The sequence below is a fragment of the Triturus cristatus genome, chromosome 4_2 (assembly GCF_964204655.1).
Source record: "Triturus cristatus chromosome 4_2, aTriCri1.1, whole genome shotgun sequence".
In the NCBI taxonomy this organism is placed as follows: Eukaryota; Metazoa; Chordata; class Amphibia; order Caudata; family Salamandridae; genus Triturus; species Triturus cristatus.
In genome coordinates this window covers 594625360-594643571 of record NC_140586.1, presented here as the reverse complement: position 1 = coordinate 594643571, position 18212 = coordinate 594625360, and the positions used below count along the sequence as shown (strand labels likewise).

The window sequence follows — 18212 nt, the reverse complement described above, 5'->3', positions numbered from 1 at the left end:
AATCCTGAAAATGCCACTTTTTTAAAGTTGCCATTTTCTTGTCCTAACCTTTTAGTGCCTGCAGCATGTATCCTGGGTCACATGACTATGTGCAGCTTGCAAATGGTCTTTGTGTGTTACTCCCAGACAGTGAAACAAATGGGTAATAGGTGTTGGCAGGATGAACCATCTCTGACTTAATGGAGCTGCCACCTAACACACTTGCACATCACAACAAAGACTCTGCCTGAGAACACTCACAAAGGTTTTCACACTAATCTATTGTGAACCAAGACAAGCTGGGGCCAGGGCAGGAAATTCCAAACACTTCTGGGGGTGGAAACCTCAAGAACCTTCTCCTTCTTCAAACCTGGCACCAACTCTAAATATTGGACCCTCAGACCCGACTGTTCAGTACACCTCTGGAACTGTGGAAGACTCAATACTGCTGTGCTGCTCTGCTGCAAGTAGGACTGCTACTCTGCTGCCCTGATACTCTGCTGGACTGCTGTCTTAGTGGGAAGGACTGGGCTGGCCTCTGATCAGAGCCTTAGGGACAGAAAAGGCTCCAACCTCCTTGCAACCAGCACGTGGACTCTGATTGCTGTGAGTCTTACCCTGAAAGTGGTGACATCCTGGTCCTGGACCCTTGGAAGTGCGCCTGAAGGTTCTTTTGGGTAGAACCAACGCAGCGTGATGGATGTCCTCACAGCTCCCCATCAGAACCACGGCTGCACAACACAGCATCAATGCAGGACTTCACATCACCGCCCTGAAGCTCCTCAGAACCACCATTGCACAGCACATTCTTGACATGGGATCTCGCAATGCTCCACAACCAGAATTGAAGGTACTTTGTTCAGTGGGTCTAACTTTGTCCCTGTCTCGTGCTCCAGCATGGTCGGCCTGGATTTGTGACGGTCCGGCGTGACCAACTAACCACAGTAGGGTTCTTAGTACTGTTTTCACTTAAATGTTTAAAATTGCATATCTCTAGTTCTACTGATTAGATTTTTTATCTTTTTGGTCTCAAATCATTTTTTAAATTCTACTCTATTTTTTAAGTTGGTGTGAGGTTTCTCTGATTAGGTGTTTTCACTTTATTACTGTTTCAAGTGCTGTATAAATTCTTCACACATTGCCACTAAGTTAAGCCTGACTGCTTTGTGCCAAGCTACCAGAGGGTTAAACACAGGCTTATTTGGGGTTTGTTTGTGTTTCACCTTGACCTAAATTGTGTTTGTTGCTTGAGTAGGGTTTCCCCCATCAAACAGTAACCCAATTTCCTACATCGGGTCTTATTTGGCTAAAAAGTACTTTGAGAGCTGAGAGGAGACCTGCCCCAACCTGCTCTTCAATTCGCCCAAGGAGCATTGCTGGTGCACCTGAATTCATGCAGGTCCCACTACATTCTTCTCCGTAGCAGCAAATCCTGTTCAGCAGTCCTTGGCAGAAGGACCAGTTTCCAGTTTTGTGCAGCTGGAGGTTTTTTTTAAGTTTAGAAAGCTTTATTAAATATCATAAGCCAAGTAAAACATCATTACAGAGAAAATCAAAGGCAATGTGATAGAACAATAGAGTAAAATTGAAATCATACAATATTAACAAATGCCAATAGAGAAATATGGAATATACTTAGAGGAAAAGCATTTTTAAAGGTTTTGAGCAATGGGCAGGGAAGAGGAGAGAAAGAAGGGGAAGGGAGGGGGAAATGCAAACATTATACAGGGTAAGCATCATGTAATTACCGTAAGCTAATAAATGAATATCTAAAATAAATGAAGCTGTATGTTAAACATGACCAAAAAGAGAAGTAAAAACAAGCTATTCAAGGGGCAGTTTGAGAGAGAAAGTTAGTTAACGGCAACCATAACAAATCTTTTTTGATCAAAAGAGGTACAGTGGTGGCAAAAGCACGATCCAGTCAATGGTGGTGGCATAATAGGTTCCACCATGCATTGTAAGAGATCTTTGAAGTATCTTTCCAATTGGTCGTAATTACCTGTAGAGAAATGGCTATATACAAATCTATAAATTTACGTACATTACTAGAAACATTCCATATAGGAGCCATACCACCCAGAAAGATATGAACAATCTCAAAAGTGTGGTCAGTGGCTAAGATTTCGTTTAATTTAGACCAAATGCGGGACCAAAGGGATTTAACCAATGGGCAGTGAAAAAACATATGTAAAAAATCACTATTGTCATAGGGGCAAGACCAACATTTTTTAGAGTCAACTAATTTGAAACTATATAAATCAGAAGGGGTAAAAAAAAGTTTATTGTAAAAAAAGTACAGAGTCTGTGTGGTGTTAGCAGAACGTGAAGCAGTGTGCAATTACGACCACAAGGAATTCCAAACCTGAAGGGGAAACTCTTGAGCTAGATCCTTTTCCCAGGAAAGTTCAAGTTTAGACTTGGTTCTTTCGACAGGAGAATGGGAAAGTAGTTTGTAGATAGCAGCAGCTTTAAGAGGAATAGAGAAATCTGGCAAAGGGAAAGTGGTTGAGTCAATAGTAGAGAGGGAAGCACCATGAGAGATAAAGAGATCTAAAGATTTTTTAAGCAAGGGATACTGAGAAGAGTGAGCATTGGAAAGTTGAAAGGAAACACGAATGTCAGAGAAGTCGCGCAGGGTATTATTGCTAAGTAAGGAATCGAGAGTAATAATGCCTTTATCGATCCACTCTTTCCAAAAGAGTGCTCTGTGATTGATCTTTACAGATTTGTTATACCAAATTGGGATTGAGGAATGAAACTCCAACTGCGAAAGGGAAGAACGAAAAACAGAAAGGGCAAGTGCTTCAGAGTGCCTGAAGATAGGAGTGAGAAAACGTTGCGGAGGATGAGTTAGTCGGGCAGCCGTAACAAATGAGAAGGACGAAAGCTGCGCAAGTTCAATAGCGCTCCAGGCTGTTAGAGGAGGGTCAGACAAATCAGATAGAAAAGGCCAGATTTGTTTCAAAGTAAAGGCCGAATGAAATCGAATGAGGTTGGGGAAGTTAACTCCACTCAAATCTTTGGGTTGTTGAAGACGGGAGAGAGAAATCCGCGCCTTACGTTTATTCCATAAAAATGTTATAAAAATACGGTTGATTGTTTAAAAAAATAAAGTGGAAGGGAGATTGGAAGCATTGAAAGGTAAAAATTGACAATAGGAAGAAGCATCATTTTAATAGTGGCTAGCCTCCCCCACCAGGATAAGAAAAGGGGGGACCAGCTTTCTATAAGGGAAGAGAGCTTTTGAACTATATCCTTCTGATTAAGCTTAACAGTTTCTCTAATGGTGTTAGCGTAAAGAATTCCTAAACATTTAATATTACCAGAGTTCCATGCAAAGCCTGAACCCTGAAACATATGAGGAAGGCAAAATTTGTTAAGTGGTAGAACCTTAGATTTATCTATATTGAGTTTATATCCAGAAACCAAAGAATATTCTTGTAACAAAGAAAAGAGTGAAGGTAAAGAAGTGGACGGGTTAGAAATATAAAGCAAAATATCATCTGCGTAGGCCGTAAACTTAATATCAATGTTCTGAAATATGAAACCAGTATACGATGATGAGCGTCGAATTTTTACCAAAAAGGGTTCTAACGCAAGAATAAAAAGAAGAGGAGAGAGAGGACAACCTTGTCTGGTGCCTCTATGCAGAGAGAAATAAGGGGATTGAGACCCGTTAACCCAAATAGAAGTAGAGGGAGCATAATATAACAATTTGACATAATGAATGAATGGAGGACTAAAGCCATGCCACCTCAAAGCACCAAACATAAAATCCCAGCAAACTCTATTGAACGCTTTCTCAGCATCTAATGTAATGGCAGCGATTGGGGAATCCATCTTTGAGGCCAAGTGAATAATGTTAAGGAAAGTTCTCGAATTGTCAGTAATGGATCTACCTTTAACAAACCCGGATTGATAAATGTTGGTGAGGTCAGGAATAACTTTATTAATACGAGAGGCCAGAACTTTAGCATATATTTTACAGTCAGTGTTAATTAAAGAAATAGGTTGATAATTTTTGAAAAGGGAGGGGTCTTTATCTTTTTTAGGGATTAAGCATAACATAGCCTGTGTGAAAGAACCTTGGGACTCTCCCTGAGCAACAAAGGAGTTAATCAAAGAAAATAAATGTGGTAACAGGATATCCTTAAAGTGGAGAAAGAAACGAACCGTAAAACCATCTGGGCCCGGAGATTTATCTTTGGGAAGAAGAGTAATAGCATTAAGTAGTTCTTTCTCTGAGAAAGGAACGTCAAGGGAGGAGAGATCCACAAAACTATCCGAGGACCTAGGGAGAGACTGAAAGAAGGAGTCAATTTGAGAAGGCGAGGGAACGGTTTCGGGCGTATAAAGTGAGGAATAATATTGAACAAAACAATCGAGAATTTTATCGTCAGTATACTGAGGAGTCCCATGTGAGTCAGTAATAGTTATTATTTTAGATTTTTGCTTTTTAATTTTAAGGTAAGTAGCGAGAGACTTGCCAGCCTTATTGCGCCCTCCATACATTTTGGAGTGAAAATTGAGAAGATTATTACACGCAGAGTCCCAAGAGTGTTTGTTGTATTGCATTTTTGCTTTGATGAGGGAAGAGAGTGATTCTGAGGAATTAGTGGTAAAGTAGAGATGCTCTAGGTCTTTGATTTGCCTAAGAATTTGAGCCGACTTTGATAGAGCTGTTTTCCTTTTCCGTGAAACAAAAGCAATAATAAAACCTCTAGCAGTAGCCTTGAAGGCATCCCAAATAGAGTGAAAATGAGAAGTAGAATGGAGATTATTTATAAAAAAATCCTTTGCAAAGAATATAAATTGCTCAACAAACTGTGAATCTAGGAGGAGCGAATTATTGAAGCGCCAACGCCTGGAGGTGGGGGTAGGTGAGGGAAAGTCCATGTCAGTAATAACCGGAGCATGGTCAGATATAAGAATTGAGCCTATTTATGAGTTGGTCATAAATTGGAGTGATTGCTGTGTGAGAAAAATATAATCTATACGGGAATGTGAAGAATGCACTGGAGAAAAAAAGGAAAATTCTAAAGTGTCGGGATGAGAAAGTCTCCATGAGTCTATAAGACCCCTAGAGGAGATGGCATTAGAAAAGGACTTTTGCATCTTATTGGGAACATATCTGGTGCGTGATTTACGGTCTAAAAAGGGGTCCATGAGTTGGTTACAGTCCCCACCCACAATCAAATTATCACTTGCATGAGAGGAAAGAAGCTTAGAAAAATCCCTCCAAAAGGATAAATCTACACCGTTAGGGCCATAAACATTGCAGAAGGAAAATTGTGAATTATTAACAGTAACATCTAAAAATAGCCACCTACCACAAGCATCATGGAGTTCATTATGCAACTGAACTGTTAATGACTTATGAAACAAAATAAGAACACCGTTTTTACTATTTACTGCTGGAGAACAGAACGCCTCCCCAACCCAATGTCTACGCAATGAAGACAAATCTTGAGAGTTAAGGTGGGTTTCTTGTAACAGTGCAACATGACATTTCAACCTTGCTAAATGAGATAAGACACGTTGTTTTTTGACAGGGTTGCGAACACCTTTAACATTCCAGCAGCTGGAGGTTTTTGACTTTAAAAAAGAGACTAAGCCCTAGTGTGGAAATCTTCACCGCTACTTTGTCCAGTGGCTCCCTGACGCCTCTTCCTTGGACACCTCCTGCAGCTTTACCCCACTGAACTTTACCTTCTCAGACAATTTATGCAGAAAATTCTTCTAAGTCCAAAGTTAAGTGCCGACCGGGCCTGGCCCACTTCTTGTATCCAACCCACGCTTCATTGTGGTCAGCCATATTTTTCAACTTTGACCCGGTCTAGCACGAAACTAGATGTCCACAGTTGTCACTTTAATCTTTTAGGAGTTAGTTTTTACCTTAAATATTAAAATTTCATAACTCCGGTTCTACTGATTGGATTTTTGTTGTTTTGGTGTCAAATTATTTATTAAATGTGCTTGATTTTTCTAAACTGTTTTTTTCTTGTTTTGTGTTTTCACTTTATTATTGTTTGCGTACTGCATAAATACTTTACACATTGCCTCTAAGTTAAGCCTGACTGCTATGTGCCAGACTACCAGAGGGTTAAGCACAGGTTAATTTAATGACTTCAGTGGTTCACCCTGGCCGGGATTGTGACTGTTGCTTGAGCCGGGTTTCTACCCCACTCAACCAACCAATCAATTTCTCACAGTTCCCAAGCAGGATTCTCAGTGGTCTTCTTATTTGTGGTGCCCTCATTGATTTCTTCTAATAGCACCATTAGTGATCTTTCTCTCAGTGCAGTCCTCGGACACCTTAAAAACAACAGCCCACTCAGTGATGTTCTGTTGTATAGTGATATCAGTGAACTTCCTGTACGCAATATCCTTAGATATCGTCCACACAACAGAACTTTCAGTCATGTTTTGCTCAAGAGTGCCCTCAATGATCTTCCTCACAGTCTTGACATTTGTAAGCTTCCTCCTAGCAGTTTCCACATTGATCTTTCTTGCAGTAACGTCCTCTTTGACAGCTTCCCCAGTAGTGTTCGCAGTGAGCTTCCTTACACAGCAACCTCTGCATCAGCAGCACAGGAGTGCCTTAAATCTCAGCTGCTTTCCTCATTCCTTTATTATAACTTCCTTCACCAATGTCTACAGCATGTGTTCCTACATGAGTACAGTTTTAGCCCGAGAGGTGAGCGAGGTGAGAACAGTGGGTTGAGCAAGGAAGTCCAATCCAATGAAAATGTCCTAAAAAGCTGCTTGAAGCTCTAACTCCAAGTTGTCTGCTGTCCCCAGTCTGATCATCTCAGTTCACCAAGGGTTGTGGAGGGAGAGGGAGAGGAGGAGGAAGATGGGAGCAGAGAGAAGGAGGTCAGTGAGGTGAGAATGTATTCATAACGAGGAATAGGAAATGGGTGACCTTCTAGTCAAGTAAACAACCTATATTCACTGTACTTATTTACAATTATACCACTTTGAACTTTCCAAACATATATCAATTTTCAATTGAACGCATGGGATTCTCATCACAACGGTGATAACATTTGCCTAATATACTTAACTATTAATGTGTTCTTTTAGTTCATTAAGCTGTTGCCTTAAAAAACAAAACACTGCATTTCATGTTTAGGTAATGATTTCAAGAGTGTGCAGATGTCTCTAAAATTGTCTATTTCGAGTCTGTTACATTTCAATATACAGAAATAAATTCCCCAAATCTTTGTGCCTTTACAAAGTAATTTAAACATTAAAGATTTCATAAGTTCTGCACAAGAAGTATACCTGTGACAATAGAAGTTGGGTAACATGAGAGCTCCAAAATCTTGGGACTCTAGGGCCTGGTGTATGAAATTTCCATTTGCATAAAGCGGCCACAAATTGTGCTTACTTTTAGTAAATGGAAAAGAATGTTGATAACCAAAAAGGCCGATTCATAACATTTTGAAAGGTAGTGGGTTGCAATCCAACCTACTTCTTCAATATTCATAAGATAATTCGTAAATTGCGACTTACTACGATTGGATGTCATCATAGGGATGGTCAACAGATGACCAAATCTGTGTTTGCATTTAAATAGGGTAATTTTTTTGAATGCAACCCTTTTTCTTTATAGAAGGCATGCATGTAAAAAGAAAGATTTATTTTCTTAAGTTTGTTTGAGAGTTGGTAGTGGTCCTCAAGATCACTGCCTACACCAGAACAAACAATATTTACATTCACAAATGGGAAGGGGCCCCAAAGGGACCCCATCGATTTTGACAATCTGTTACCACCCACCTCAGCAGTCTGAAACTTTTTAGAGTTTTGAGAATGGATTAAGGGCACAAAACATTGATAGATACAACAGCAAAACGCTATGTGGAAGGGACACCCTAAACACACCCCTTTTAAATAGGAATTATAGTGATATCTTACCATCAGCTAAGGGGAATATCAGCTCTTTTAAAACCTATAAGTCCCTTATTAAAAATGCCTGTTGTGGGCATATTGCTTCCACCAATAGCCCCTCTTGTGAGCTCTTCAGTATTAGAGTCTGCAGCCTATGTTAATACAATTGATCCTTCACCTGCACTCTGTAACTCCCTAACAAGTTGTTTCCATGTAACAAAGATAAAATATTCACCCGGAATTTACAGATGCCGTCGTTACTTCTATTGGTGACTGTTCGACAGTCTTCTTGAATTTGCTTCTCTAATATCTAATGCAACATCTTTTTTTGCCCTGACCATTGTTTAGTTTTTCCCTTTAGCCCCTGCTTGGTCCGTAAACTCTCTAAAGGCCTCAATACTCTTTTCCCAGTCATTGCTGATCTATGCAATACCTGTCTTTAACACATCTTATTTCACTCGGACTCTAAACAAATCTATGAATATCTAGTTTCTTAAAGCCCCCATTGCAGATCCCAAATCTTAAGTACTTTCCATCCAATCTTGCTCTTGACTTTGTGGAAAAAAATCCATGAAAATGAAGTCAATAGCCAGATCACTTGATTTGAAGAAGGCCATATTCTGTTGACGACAATATACATTCACATGTATGACCTTCACATGGTGTTAAAGCTGCTCTTTTTGCTGATCTTTATCATATTTTTAGAACATGGGGCAAAGTTGCCCAGTACTATTTAGCCCGAAGGAGGTAGAAGGAAGAGGAATAATATGTCAGGAAGGAACACTAACAGCCTCATGCATCAAGCCAAAATCCAGTCGGTAAAATACCGATTCGCTAATAGCTCCCGGTATTGAGTCAAAAATACCCAATCCCAATGCATCAACCCAAAAGCAAAAATCGCTATTTAAGGAATCCTTAAATAGCGATTCCTTAAATAGCGATAGCATTTAAGGAATCCCAAATAGAGATTCCTTAATTTAAGGAATCTCAATTTGGGATTCCTTAAATGCAATGCATGAAAGTTAAAAAATTAGCGAATTCGCTAATAGGGGGAGCAAATTACCATGAAGATGAACTGCATGGTAATTTGCTAAAAGTTTGAAAAATGCACTTTTGTGCATTTTTCAAAGTTTCATGTTGAGCACACACATGCCCTTAGAGCATGTGTGTGTGCAACATATGTGCACATATCAATTTCAGGGGTGCAATAGGGTGTCATTTTGACACCCTTGCACCCTTGAAATTGCATGAGCAATTTGCGAGAACCTACTGGTACTCGCTATTTGCTCATGCAATCTCCAATTCATTCCTATGGGCCTGGAGGCCCATAGGAATGATTGGGATGGCATTCCTTAATTGCTACTCGCAATTTGCTAGTAGCAATTAAGGAAAGTTAAGGAATTGCTATTTGAATAGCGATTCCTACATGCATAGCCTTTTGCTATTCCTTATTAGCGATTCCTTATTTTTCGCTAATAAGGAATCGCAAATGGCATTGTTGATGCATGTGCCCCTTAGTGAACAAAACCTAAAAATAAGCCTCAGAGACTATATGGAGAAGAAAAAACTATCTGACGTACTGACGTGCAAATTAGTTAACATAGAAATGATAAAAGGAGCAAGGAAAGAGGTACAGAGGGAAACACATAGCCAAGATGAATCCCCACTGCACTGGGGCATCTACAAGAAGAAGCTTCCAAGGAACTCTGGAAAAGAGCCAAAAGGTCATGTCAGGGGAAACATATATAAAACCACATTTTAATGTTGTGCTATTTGGGATAAAGTTTGTCTACTCTGGATCCAATAGTGGCCAGAGACACAGAACAACAGTGTGACAGTGTTTTGCTTATATGGAAATAAGCTCATTAATGCCTAATGCAAAGAATCAATACCAGTGAACCACAAGTGCTGATGACGTTTAGTATATGATTCGATTCACATCTAATGTAAAAACGTAAATTTGAGTCTTACCAGTAGAGGCACCCAATAATAATTAAGGTCTGGTGTTTCTTGCGTGATAACAGGTATTCTTTTAGTAAAGAAAAAGAACGCTAGAACACCTACAAAAAAACACAAAAAGCAGCATTATTTATGAATGTACTTTTCAAGTGATTCATCACAATGGATCCACAAGAACTAGTCTTTCTTTAAACACCTTTCTATTAATATTGTTCAGAAAAACATTGAATTAAAATAGGGGGTTGTGTTGAGGAATTAAAATAGGGGGTTTTGGTGATGACTAAAGTTGAATTTATCACTTCAGTGGGTCTAGACCAACTAATTACCTGTTTTCTCACAAGGAAACCACAGTCTAACTTCTTGTACTTGGCATATATTCCACGTGCCTTATAGCTTGATGCCACCTTATGTGACAGAGTCATTGCTTTACAAACAGTAAAGCCACCATGGTTGCACATTTAACTCCGGTGCACCTATTTTTATGTACCAGGGTATTCCCCCTTTGTCTCACACAAGGCTCCACGTATATATCTCCGCCCCACTCTCTACTTTAGGCTATACATTTTATGTTGTAATGTTATTCACATATAGTTTTGTTAGCACTTATTGCGGTCACTGCACCCACGGTAAACCGGACAAATTTAGAGCTTGCCCATTTATTTTGCACTCTTCTTCAATAGATTACATCCTGCGGAGTAAGAATACTACGTTTATACCTTAATTCTGCCTCACAGTTTCTATAGAGCACTATATTGTGAGACACTGATACTTTCTTATCGCCAAACAACTGACACTCGATTTCTTCACTTCTGCCACAATCCTGAGGTAACATTTGTACACACTACCCACCTTGAAAAAGGTGTGACTATAACTTCAGGTTTCATTTTAGTCATGCATGATTTTACTTAGGTCTTTATTATGAGTTGGGTGGTCCGACCACCATAGGACCGTGTCCACCCCGCCAGCAGCTCACAGCACAGGCGGTCCAAACGCCACCATATTATGAGTCGACCACGAGGACGATAGTGTGGAGGTTGGGGTTTTGCAGCGGTGGTGAGTACTATTACCAAATATATCGATTGCTATGTGTGCATTTCGATTGCATATATGTCCCTCTTCCTGGAATCCACAGATCCAGAAGCATACTAAAGAGTTGGGGCCTGAGGTCCCTTTTTATATCCTAGTGCCCTGTTTCTGGAAGGTGGGCAAAATGTATAAGCAGTGGCTTTGAAGTGCATGGAATTTCCTGTTTCCCCTGCCCTGGCTCCAAGCCGGCTGCAGTGACAATGTGGGGTTGTTAGGCCCTTTGAGTGAAGTCAGAGCACAGGCTATCCTGATGCAACTGGGTCTGAGCTCAGCTACACCCTTGCGTCCTGCCAGCAGATGGCCCATTAAGGCACACCTAATCCATCTACTGTGTGACTGTCTGGAAGGAACACAAAAAGTCTAACTGTCAGTTACAAGTTACACCCCATCATGTGATCCAGGCCAGGCTAGTAGCACAAAAGGGTTAAGGGCAGAAAAGTACCTACTTTCGAAAAGTGACATTTTAAAAATTGTAATAAAACACCAACTTTACTTTCAAATACAGATTTTCAATACAATTCCAAAGACACCAAACCACCTCCCATTTGCAATTATAGCTTATTTAATGTAATAAGGAATCACCAGTATTAGCCTCTGGAAGGGGTATGCGTCACAGTAGTGAAAAAATAATTTAGGAGCTTTTCACTACCAGGACATGTAAACTTTAAAAGTACATGTCCAGCCTATTAATTACACAGCACCCTGCCCTATGGGTTATCTAGACCCTACTTTAGGAGCAACTTATATGTAATAAAAGGGGAGTTTAAGGCTTGGCAAGGGGGTTTAAATGGCAAGTCAGCATGGCAGTTTAAAACTTCATTAAGGCTGCAAAGTGCTACTTAAGTGGGGGATGCAGTAACACAATAAGTGCAGCGGGCCCACTGGTATCATTTAATTTACAGTTCCTGGGTATGTGATATACCACTCTACAAGAGACATACAAATAAATGAAAAATTCCATTTAGGTATAAGCCAATGCAACCATGTTTGAGAGGACAACATTCTTTAGCACTGGTTAGCAGTGGTAAAGTGCATAGAGTCCTAACACCCACAAAAATAAGGTCAACAAAAGGGAGGCGGTGAGGCAAAAGTTATGGGGGAAGGCCACCTTAAGGCTGACAGCTCTAACATGTGTCCCCCTCAGCTGAAAGTGGGAGGAACGACCCAACCACTTGGGAGTTCTCTTCACTAAGGTGGAAACACCTGGATAGACCATCCACATTGGCGTAGTCTGACCCAGGATGATGCTCCACTGTAAAGTCCAGTCCCTGTAGGGAAATTGACCACCTCAATAATTTTGGATTCTCACCCCTCATTTGCATTAGCACCTGAGTAGTCTGTGGTCTGTCTGAACTCAGAAGTGAGTCCCAAACCAGTATGCTCTCAGCTTCTTCAGTGCCAGACCACAGCAAATGTTTTTCTTTCAATAGCACTCCACCTGTTCCCTGGAAAGTAGCCTCCTACAGATGAATGGGGAGAAACCTCCTGTAGATGAAGGCTACAGGTTCGTCTAGGCCCTCTTCATTGATCTGTGATAGGACTGCCCCTATGCCATGGTTCGAAGCTTCTGTTTGGACAATAAACTCCTGGAAAAAAATCAGGGGACTCGAGCACAGGGGCTGTACACAGGGCCTGTTTGAAGGAGTCAAAGACTTTCTGACAGGCCTCAGTCCAGAACACCTTCATGGGCTGCTTCTTTGAAGTCAGCTCAGTCAAGGGGGCAGCAGTGGTGCCATATCCCTTGACAAACCTATAACGTCCAATGAGGCCCAGGAAGGCACTCAGCACTCACCTCTGATTGAGTTTTTGGGGGCTTCCAGTCCAAGATTGTTTCTATTTTGGCCTGGAGGGACTGCACCTTACTCCACCAATCAGGTGTCTCGAGTACACCACAGACCCCTGTCCTATCTGACAAGTTGCTGGTCTTGGAAGTCAGACTTGCCAATTGCAGAGCCTGAAGCACTTCCTGCAGGTTAAACAGGTGGCCCTGCCAGGCGCTGCTGAAGACAGCTATATGATCTAAATATGCAGCACTGTAGGCTCCCATCCCAGCCAAGACCTGGTCTACCAGCCTCTGGAAGGTGGCATGAGTGTTCTTGAGTCCAAAGGGCATCATTTCAAACTGAAAGTGGCCCTCAGGGGTGGAGAAGGCTGACCTCTCTTTAGACCTCTCAGGCAAGGCAGTAATCAGGAACCGGTCAGCCCCTAACTTGTCAATGAGCTCATCAGCTCAGGAGATGGGATTTGCATCAGTCTAAGTGACCAAGCTGAGCCCCCTGTAGTCAACAGAGAACCTGAGTTCTGGGGCAGTGCCTGCTGGGGCTGCCTGGCCTCAACACCACTGGGCTGGACCAGGGACTACTGAAGGGCTCAATGACTCCCATCTTGAGCATCTTAGAGACTTTTGTTTCGATGCTGGCCCTTAACCTGTCAGACAGCCTATGCAATTTATTTGTGACAGGCAAGCTGTCCCCAGTGTCTATATTATGGATACATACGTGTATAAATCCAGGTGTGAGAGGAAATAAGGACGCAAACTGTTCCAGTAGCTGAGAACAGTTCCTCTGCTGCTCTGGAGTCAGGGTATGGGAGAGGTAAACACCCTCCACTGACCCGTCCTTCTCTTTAGATGAGAGGAGGTCAGGGAGAGGTTCACTCTCCTTCTCTTCCATATCAAGTCATCAGCAGCATGGTGACCTCAGACATCTCATAGTAGGGGTTGAGACAGTTGAGTTGGGGTACCCTAAAGGGGTTTCTGGGGGTCTTGAGATCCACCAGGTAGGTAGACTCCCCTTTCTTCTCCACCACCTTATAGGGCCCAGTCCTGTGCTCCTGAAAAGCCCTGGACTCTACTGGCTCCATCCCCCACACTTTCTGCCCAGGTTGGAGTTCCACCATGGTAGCCACTTGGTCATACCATTGCTTCATTACCTCCTGGCTAGCCACCAAGTTCTCAGATGCCTTCTTCCAGCAACTGGCCATCTCGTTCCATAGGCTTAGCATGTAGCTAACCACATCCTAGGGACGTTTCTTGAGAACTTGATTTCACCCCTCCTTGACCAGATTGAGAGGTTCCCTTACAGGATGGCCATAGAGAAGTTCAAATGGGGTAAAGCTCACTCCCTTATGTGATGTCCCACTTCTGCCTCATAGGCTTAGGTAGGCCCATAATCATGCCTTTAAGGGTCTTGTTGAACCTTTCAACAAATCCACTGGTTTTTGGATGGTAGGGTGTGTAGAACTCATAGGTAATCCCACAGTCCTTCCATATAGACTTCATGCACGCAGACATGTAGTTGGTGTTCCTGTCTGACTTCACTTCCTTGGGGAAACTCACTCTGGGGAAAATCCACATTAGGGGCATAGCCACTACAGGTGCAGGGACGGTCGCCAGAGGATGGCCTCCGGGCACCTACTGGCATGGTCCACCAAGACCTGGATAAACCTGTTGCTTAAGGCTATCTTGGGGTCCAAGGGTCCTAGAATATCAACAAGGTCCTTCTTTTATACACTGGTGCCCTGGTTCTGGAAAGTGGTAGAAGCTTCTAGACAGTGTCTTTGAGGTTCATGGGATTCCCTACCTCCCCTGGCTCCAACCTGGCTGAAATGACAATGCACGGTTGTCCGCCCTTTGTGCGGAGACAGGGCACAGCCTATCCCTCTCATTCTGTCAGTGATGGCCCATCCAGTCACACCTAAGCCCCCATTGTGTGTGGCTGTCTAGGAGGAATACACAAAGCCCAACTACACCCAGCTATGTGACCAGAGACAGGCGGCAGGCACCAACTGGCTAGGGCAAGAAAATGACAACTTTATAAAACTGGCCTTTTCAGAATTGTAATTTAAAATCCTACTTCACCAGAAGTTAGGATTTTAAATTACGATTCCAAAGACACCAAACATGAACCAGTTATCTTTCCCCATTTGTAAATTACTCTTACAAAATGCAATAAGGCAACTCCAATGATAACCTATGGGAGAGGTAGGCCTTGCAGTTAACAACCAGGACATTTAAAACTTAAAAGTACATTTCCTACTCCTTAAATACATTTCAATTTGCCCTCTGGGATGACTTATATGTATTAAAAATGAAAGTTTGGACCGGGCAAAAGGTTTATTTTGCCAGATCGAAATGGCAGTTTAAAACTGTACACACTTGCTCTGCAATGGCAGGCCTGAGACATGTTTAAAGGCCTACTTAAGTGGGAAGCACAATCAGGGCTGCAGGCCCACTAGTAACAATTAATTTACAGGCACTACGCACATGTAGTGCCCTTTACTAGGGACTTATAAATACATTAAATATGACTATGTCAGGTATAAGCCAATGTTACCATGTTTTAAGAACAGAGCACTAGCACTTTAGCACTGGTTAGCAGTGGTAAAGTGGACAGAGTCCTAAAGCCTACAAAAATGAATTCAGCAAAAATAAGAGGAGGGAGGCAAAAAGTTTGGAACTGACCCTGCAGAGAGGGCCATTAACAACAGGGGGTTGAAGTCCATATGGCAGCCTATATGTGACATCTGCCGAAGGTACAATTTCTGTACCCCTTTACTGTGGCTTTACCTAAATGTAAGCTATACCAAAAACGAGAATTTGTCTTGTGTATAGGTAAAAGCATATGCACGAGGAGGAGTTAAGCATCCTCACAGCACCTTGAGTTCTATCTGCTAATACATACAGTACAGAAGACTGGGATACCATGCAAAAAGATGTCTCAGAAAGGTTTTCCTGGCTCATTCTATTGTGGGAACATGCATTTTTCATGAACGTGAAAACTCGTAAAGTGAATTTCCGCATCTGCAAATATGCTGTATTGGAGCTAATAATGATTAACATTTGCGTTCATACCCTTCACACAAGAAAGGCTTGTTTGAAAGCATGCCTAGGGTTGTGATAGGCACACATCTTGCCACAAAGGTCCATCACAAAGGGATGTAGCAAAATGTGCACTTAGCTCAAATCTGATTAGTCAACAAAATTGCTGATGACAATTGATCATAAAACCTAATTACATATATAATAATCAGAAAAAAGGTAGTTTTGGGGGTTACACTTAATGAACTTAAAATGTGAAATACGTACCCACTCCACCAGCAACAAGAATTTTTCCAAGGAATAATAGAAAGTCTGTAACCTGATCTAATATTGCCACTCTGTGGAAAAAAGCAAAAATATTGTAAGTAATGCTTTATTCTAAAACGAAAATACAATTTCAACGCAGTTAAATCTAATCTCATACCCCACCACATCTCTTCTAGTAGCCGTGTTTCCTTCAAAATCATAACTTGCAAGGCTAGTCTTGAGAACAAGAAGGAGTGCAAAACATAGTTTTCACTGCCTAAAAAACATGTGTGCTGGTGGTTTCCCCAAAGAATCATTTCAGTAAAGTCCACATATTTATTAGTTTCGCTATTTCATTTTTTGGTTCATTACAACATAATAGCCATTTTACAGCAATAAATATAAATGAATATGGACCTTTCCTATGGAAAAAATCACTCATATAACATTAGTAGAAATCTAATCCCTGCATGGTAAGCAGATGGTAAGCACATTACAACAGTATTAAGCCAACTCTGTTTGTAATCCGAAAAGCAAATCTCATATTGGAAACCAATATAAGATTCACCCATAAATGTTTGCATAAGCACAACAGACCACTGAACATTCACCATCAGACACCCCGAATGAATGAGTTCCTTCTTCCAGATCAGTCTCTACAAAAGGCACTACTGATGAGGTGCCACAAGGCCTCACACCCACATCATCATACTGAATAGGAAGCAGCTGAGCAATTGATGAGCTTCACCTTACAAAATACCTTAGCACAGCTCTTAATGCAAATGGTGGAACCTGTGATGCCACAAAGAATATCTATCCAAGTGTTTACAAACAGAAACGTGCAAGGACTACTAAGGCACAATTTCAGTATTTTATCACAGAAGGGAAAACTGCCACCACTGACTTTTTCAAGATTGACAAAGGCGTGAAAAGCATTCAACAGTCATTCAACCCCACTCCTTCTCTTTCTCGGCAACTATGCAATACCCTGGCAGTTTTCTTTAGTGACAAATCAGTACAAACAGGCCGAACAGGCCAAACATATTAGTTTAGTTCATATCCATCAGCGTCAATCAGTATATAGAGCCACTGTTCACACACTTTCAGGTATTGGATATGATAAAACATCTTTGTATTTAAGATTGCCCTGACCTCAGCCACCTGTAATATATAGCTCATAAGATACATCATTCATTTCTGATACGCAGGGCTCTCAACTCTGATGCAACTACCTCAGAAAATCACCTGGATTCCAGCGGCATCTATGTCCCTAGAAAAGTACTGTAATATTATGTACATGTGACTATCAATTAAGACAATTTCCCAATCTTATAAATCAGTCTGCAAGTGTTCGACCTATGACTGTAAAGCTCCTCCCTACCGGCCAGCAGATGCTTAAAACCACCCTTATTCCATCATGCGTATATCTCCATCATGATCACGTTTTTATACAAACAGCTTTCTTCAAGATTTCGGGAACCGATAGCAACTCACTAGACACTACCAATCAGTTGTTCCTTGCTTTTTCGTTCTTTTCACCGCTCATCTCAAAATGCTCTGAGGTGGTCATAAAGTAACATTTAGCACTCAATAAGCAGAAAAAATAAATAAATAGTTCTAAAGAGAGTAGAACTGATACACACACTTTGCATCAAGATTGTCAAAAGCCTTTGTTATCTGCAGAAGGCAGGACTCTCAACACTCTCTTCTTCCTGGCAAGTCTCTCTCCCTCTCATCCTAGTTAGTGAGAAAGTCATATCAACCCAATGAGCAGTGGATATGGGATGACATGTGGGGCCTCTAAAACATACATTTATGGTTGTCACAGCTCGTTAGAATTAGTGAACATCAATTTGTGACCAGAATTCCCAGCCATTCACTTTGTCTATAACAACACTGAAGATCCCTAAGTGGAAAAGAATTTACAACAATACTATGGGTCCTATTATGATGTCGGTCGGAGGCCATCTTGATGTGGGAACCAACCGACAGTAGGTCGAAGATTCCAAACACCGTATTACAATGCAACTGCACATGGTGCGGTCGCAAACTCCCATTTCTCTATGGGAGCATGTGCAAACCTCCCGCCGCACAAGATCCCATAGAGAACTGGGAGTTTATGTAAATCCCTGTACTGTGTGGCAGGCATCTCATGGTGTCTGCCACATGGTGCAGGAATTTACAGGGGGCACCATAGGAGTCCCCATGCCAACAACCGTAGGCCGCA

General features: G+C 41.6%; 1 protein-coding gene across 7 annotated transcripts in view; it reads right to left on the bottom strand.

Moving 5' to 3' along the window:
• The window catches only part of SLC44A5 (solute carrier family 44 member 5), a 745501-nt gene that overhangs the window by 28300 nt on the left and 698989 nt on the right, over positions 1–18212 (bottom strand). For all 7 annotated transcript variants that reach the window (XM_085602261.1, XM_085602262.1, XM_085602266.1 and 4 more), the window contains 2 exons: positions 16007–16077; positions 9847–9935 (listed from right to left, as the gene is read on the bottom strand). In XM_085602261.1, the coding sequence (XP_085458387.1) occupies positions 9847–9935; positions 16007–16077 (160 nt within the window). The remainder of the gene's footprint in view (positions 1–9846; positions 9936–16006; positions 16078–18212) is intronic.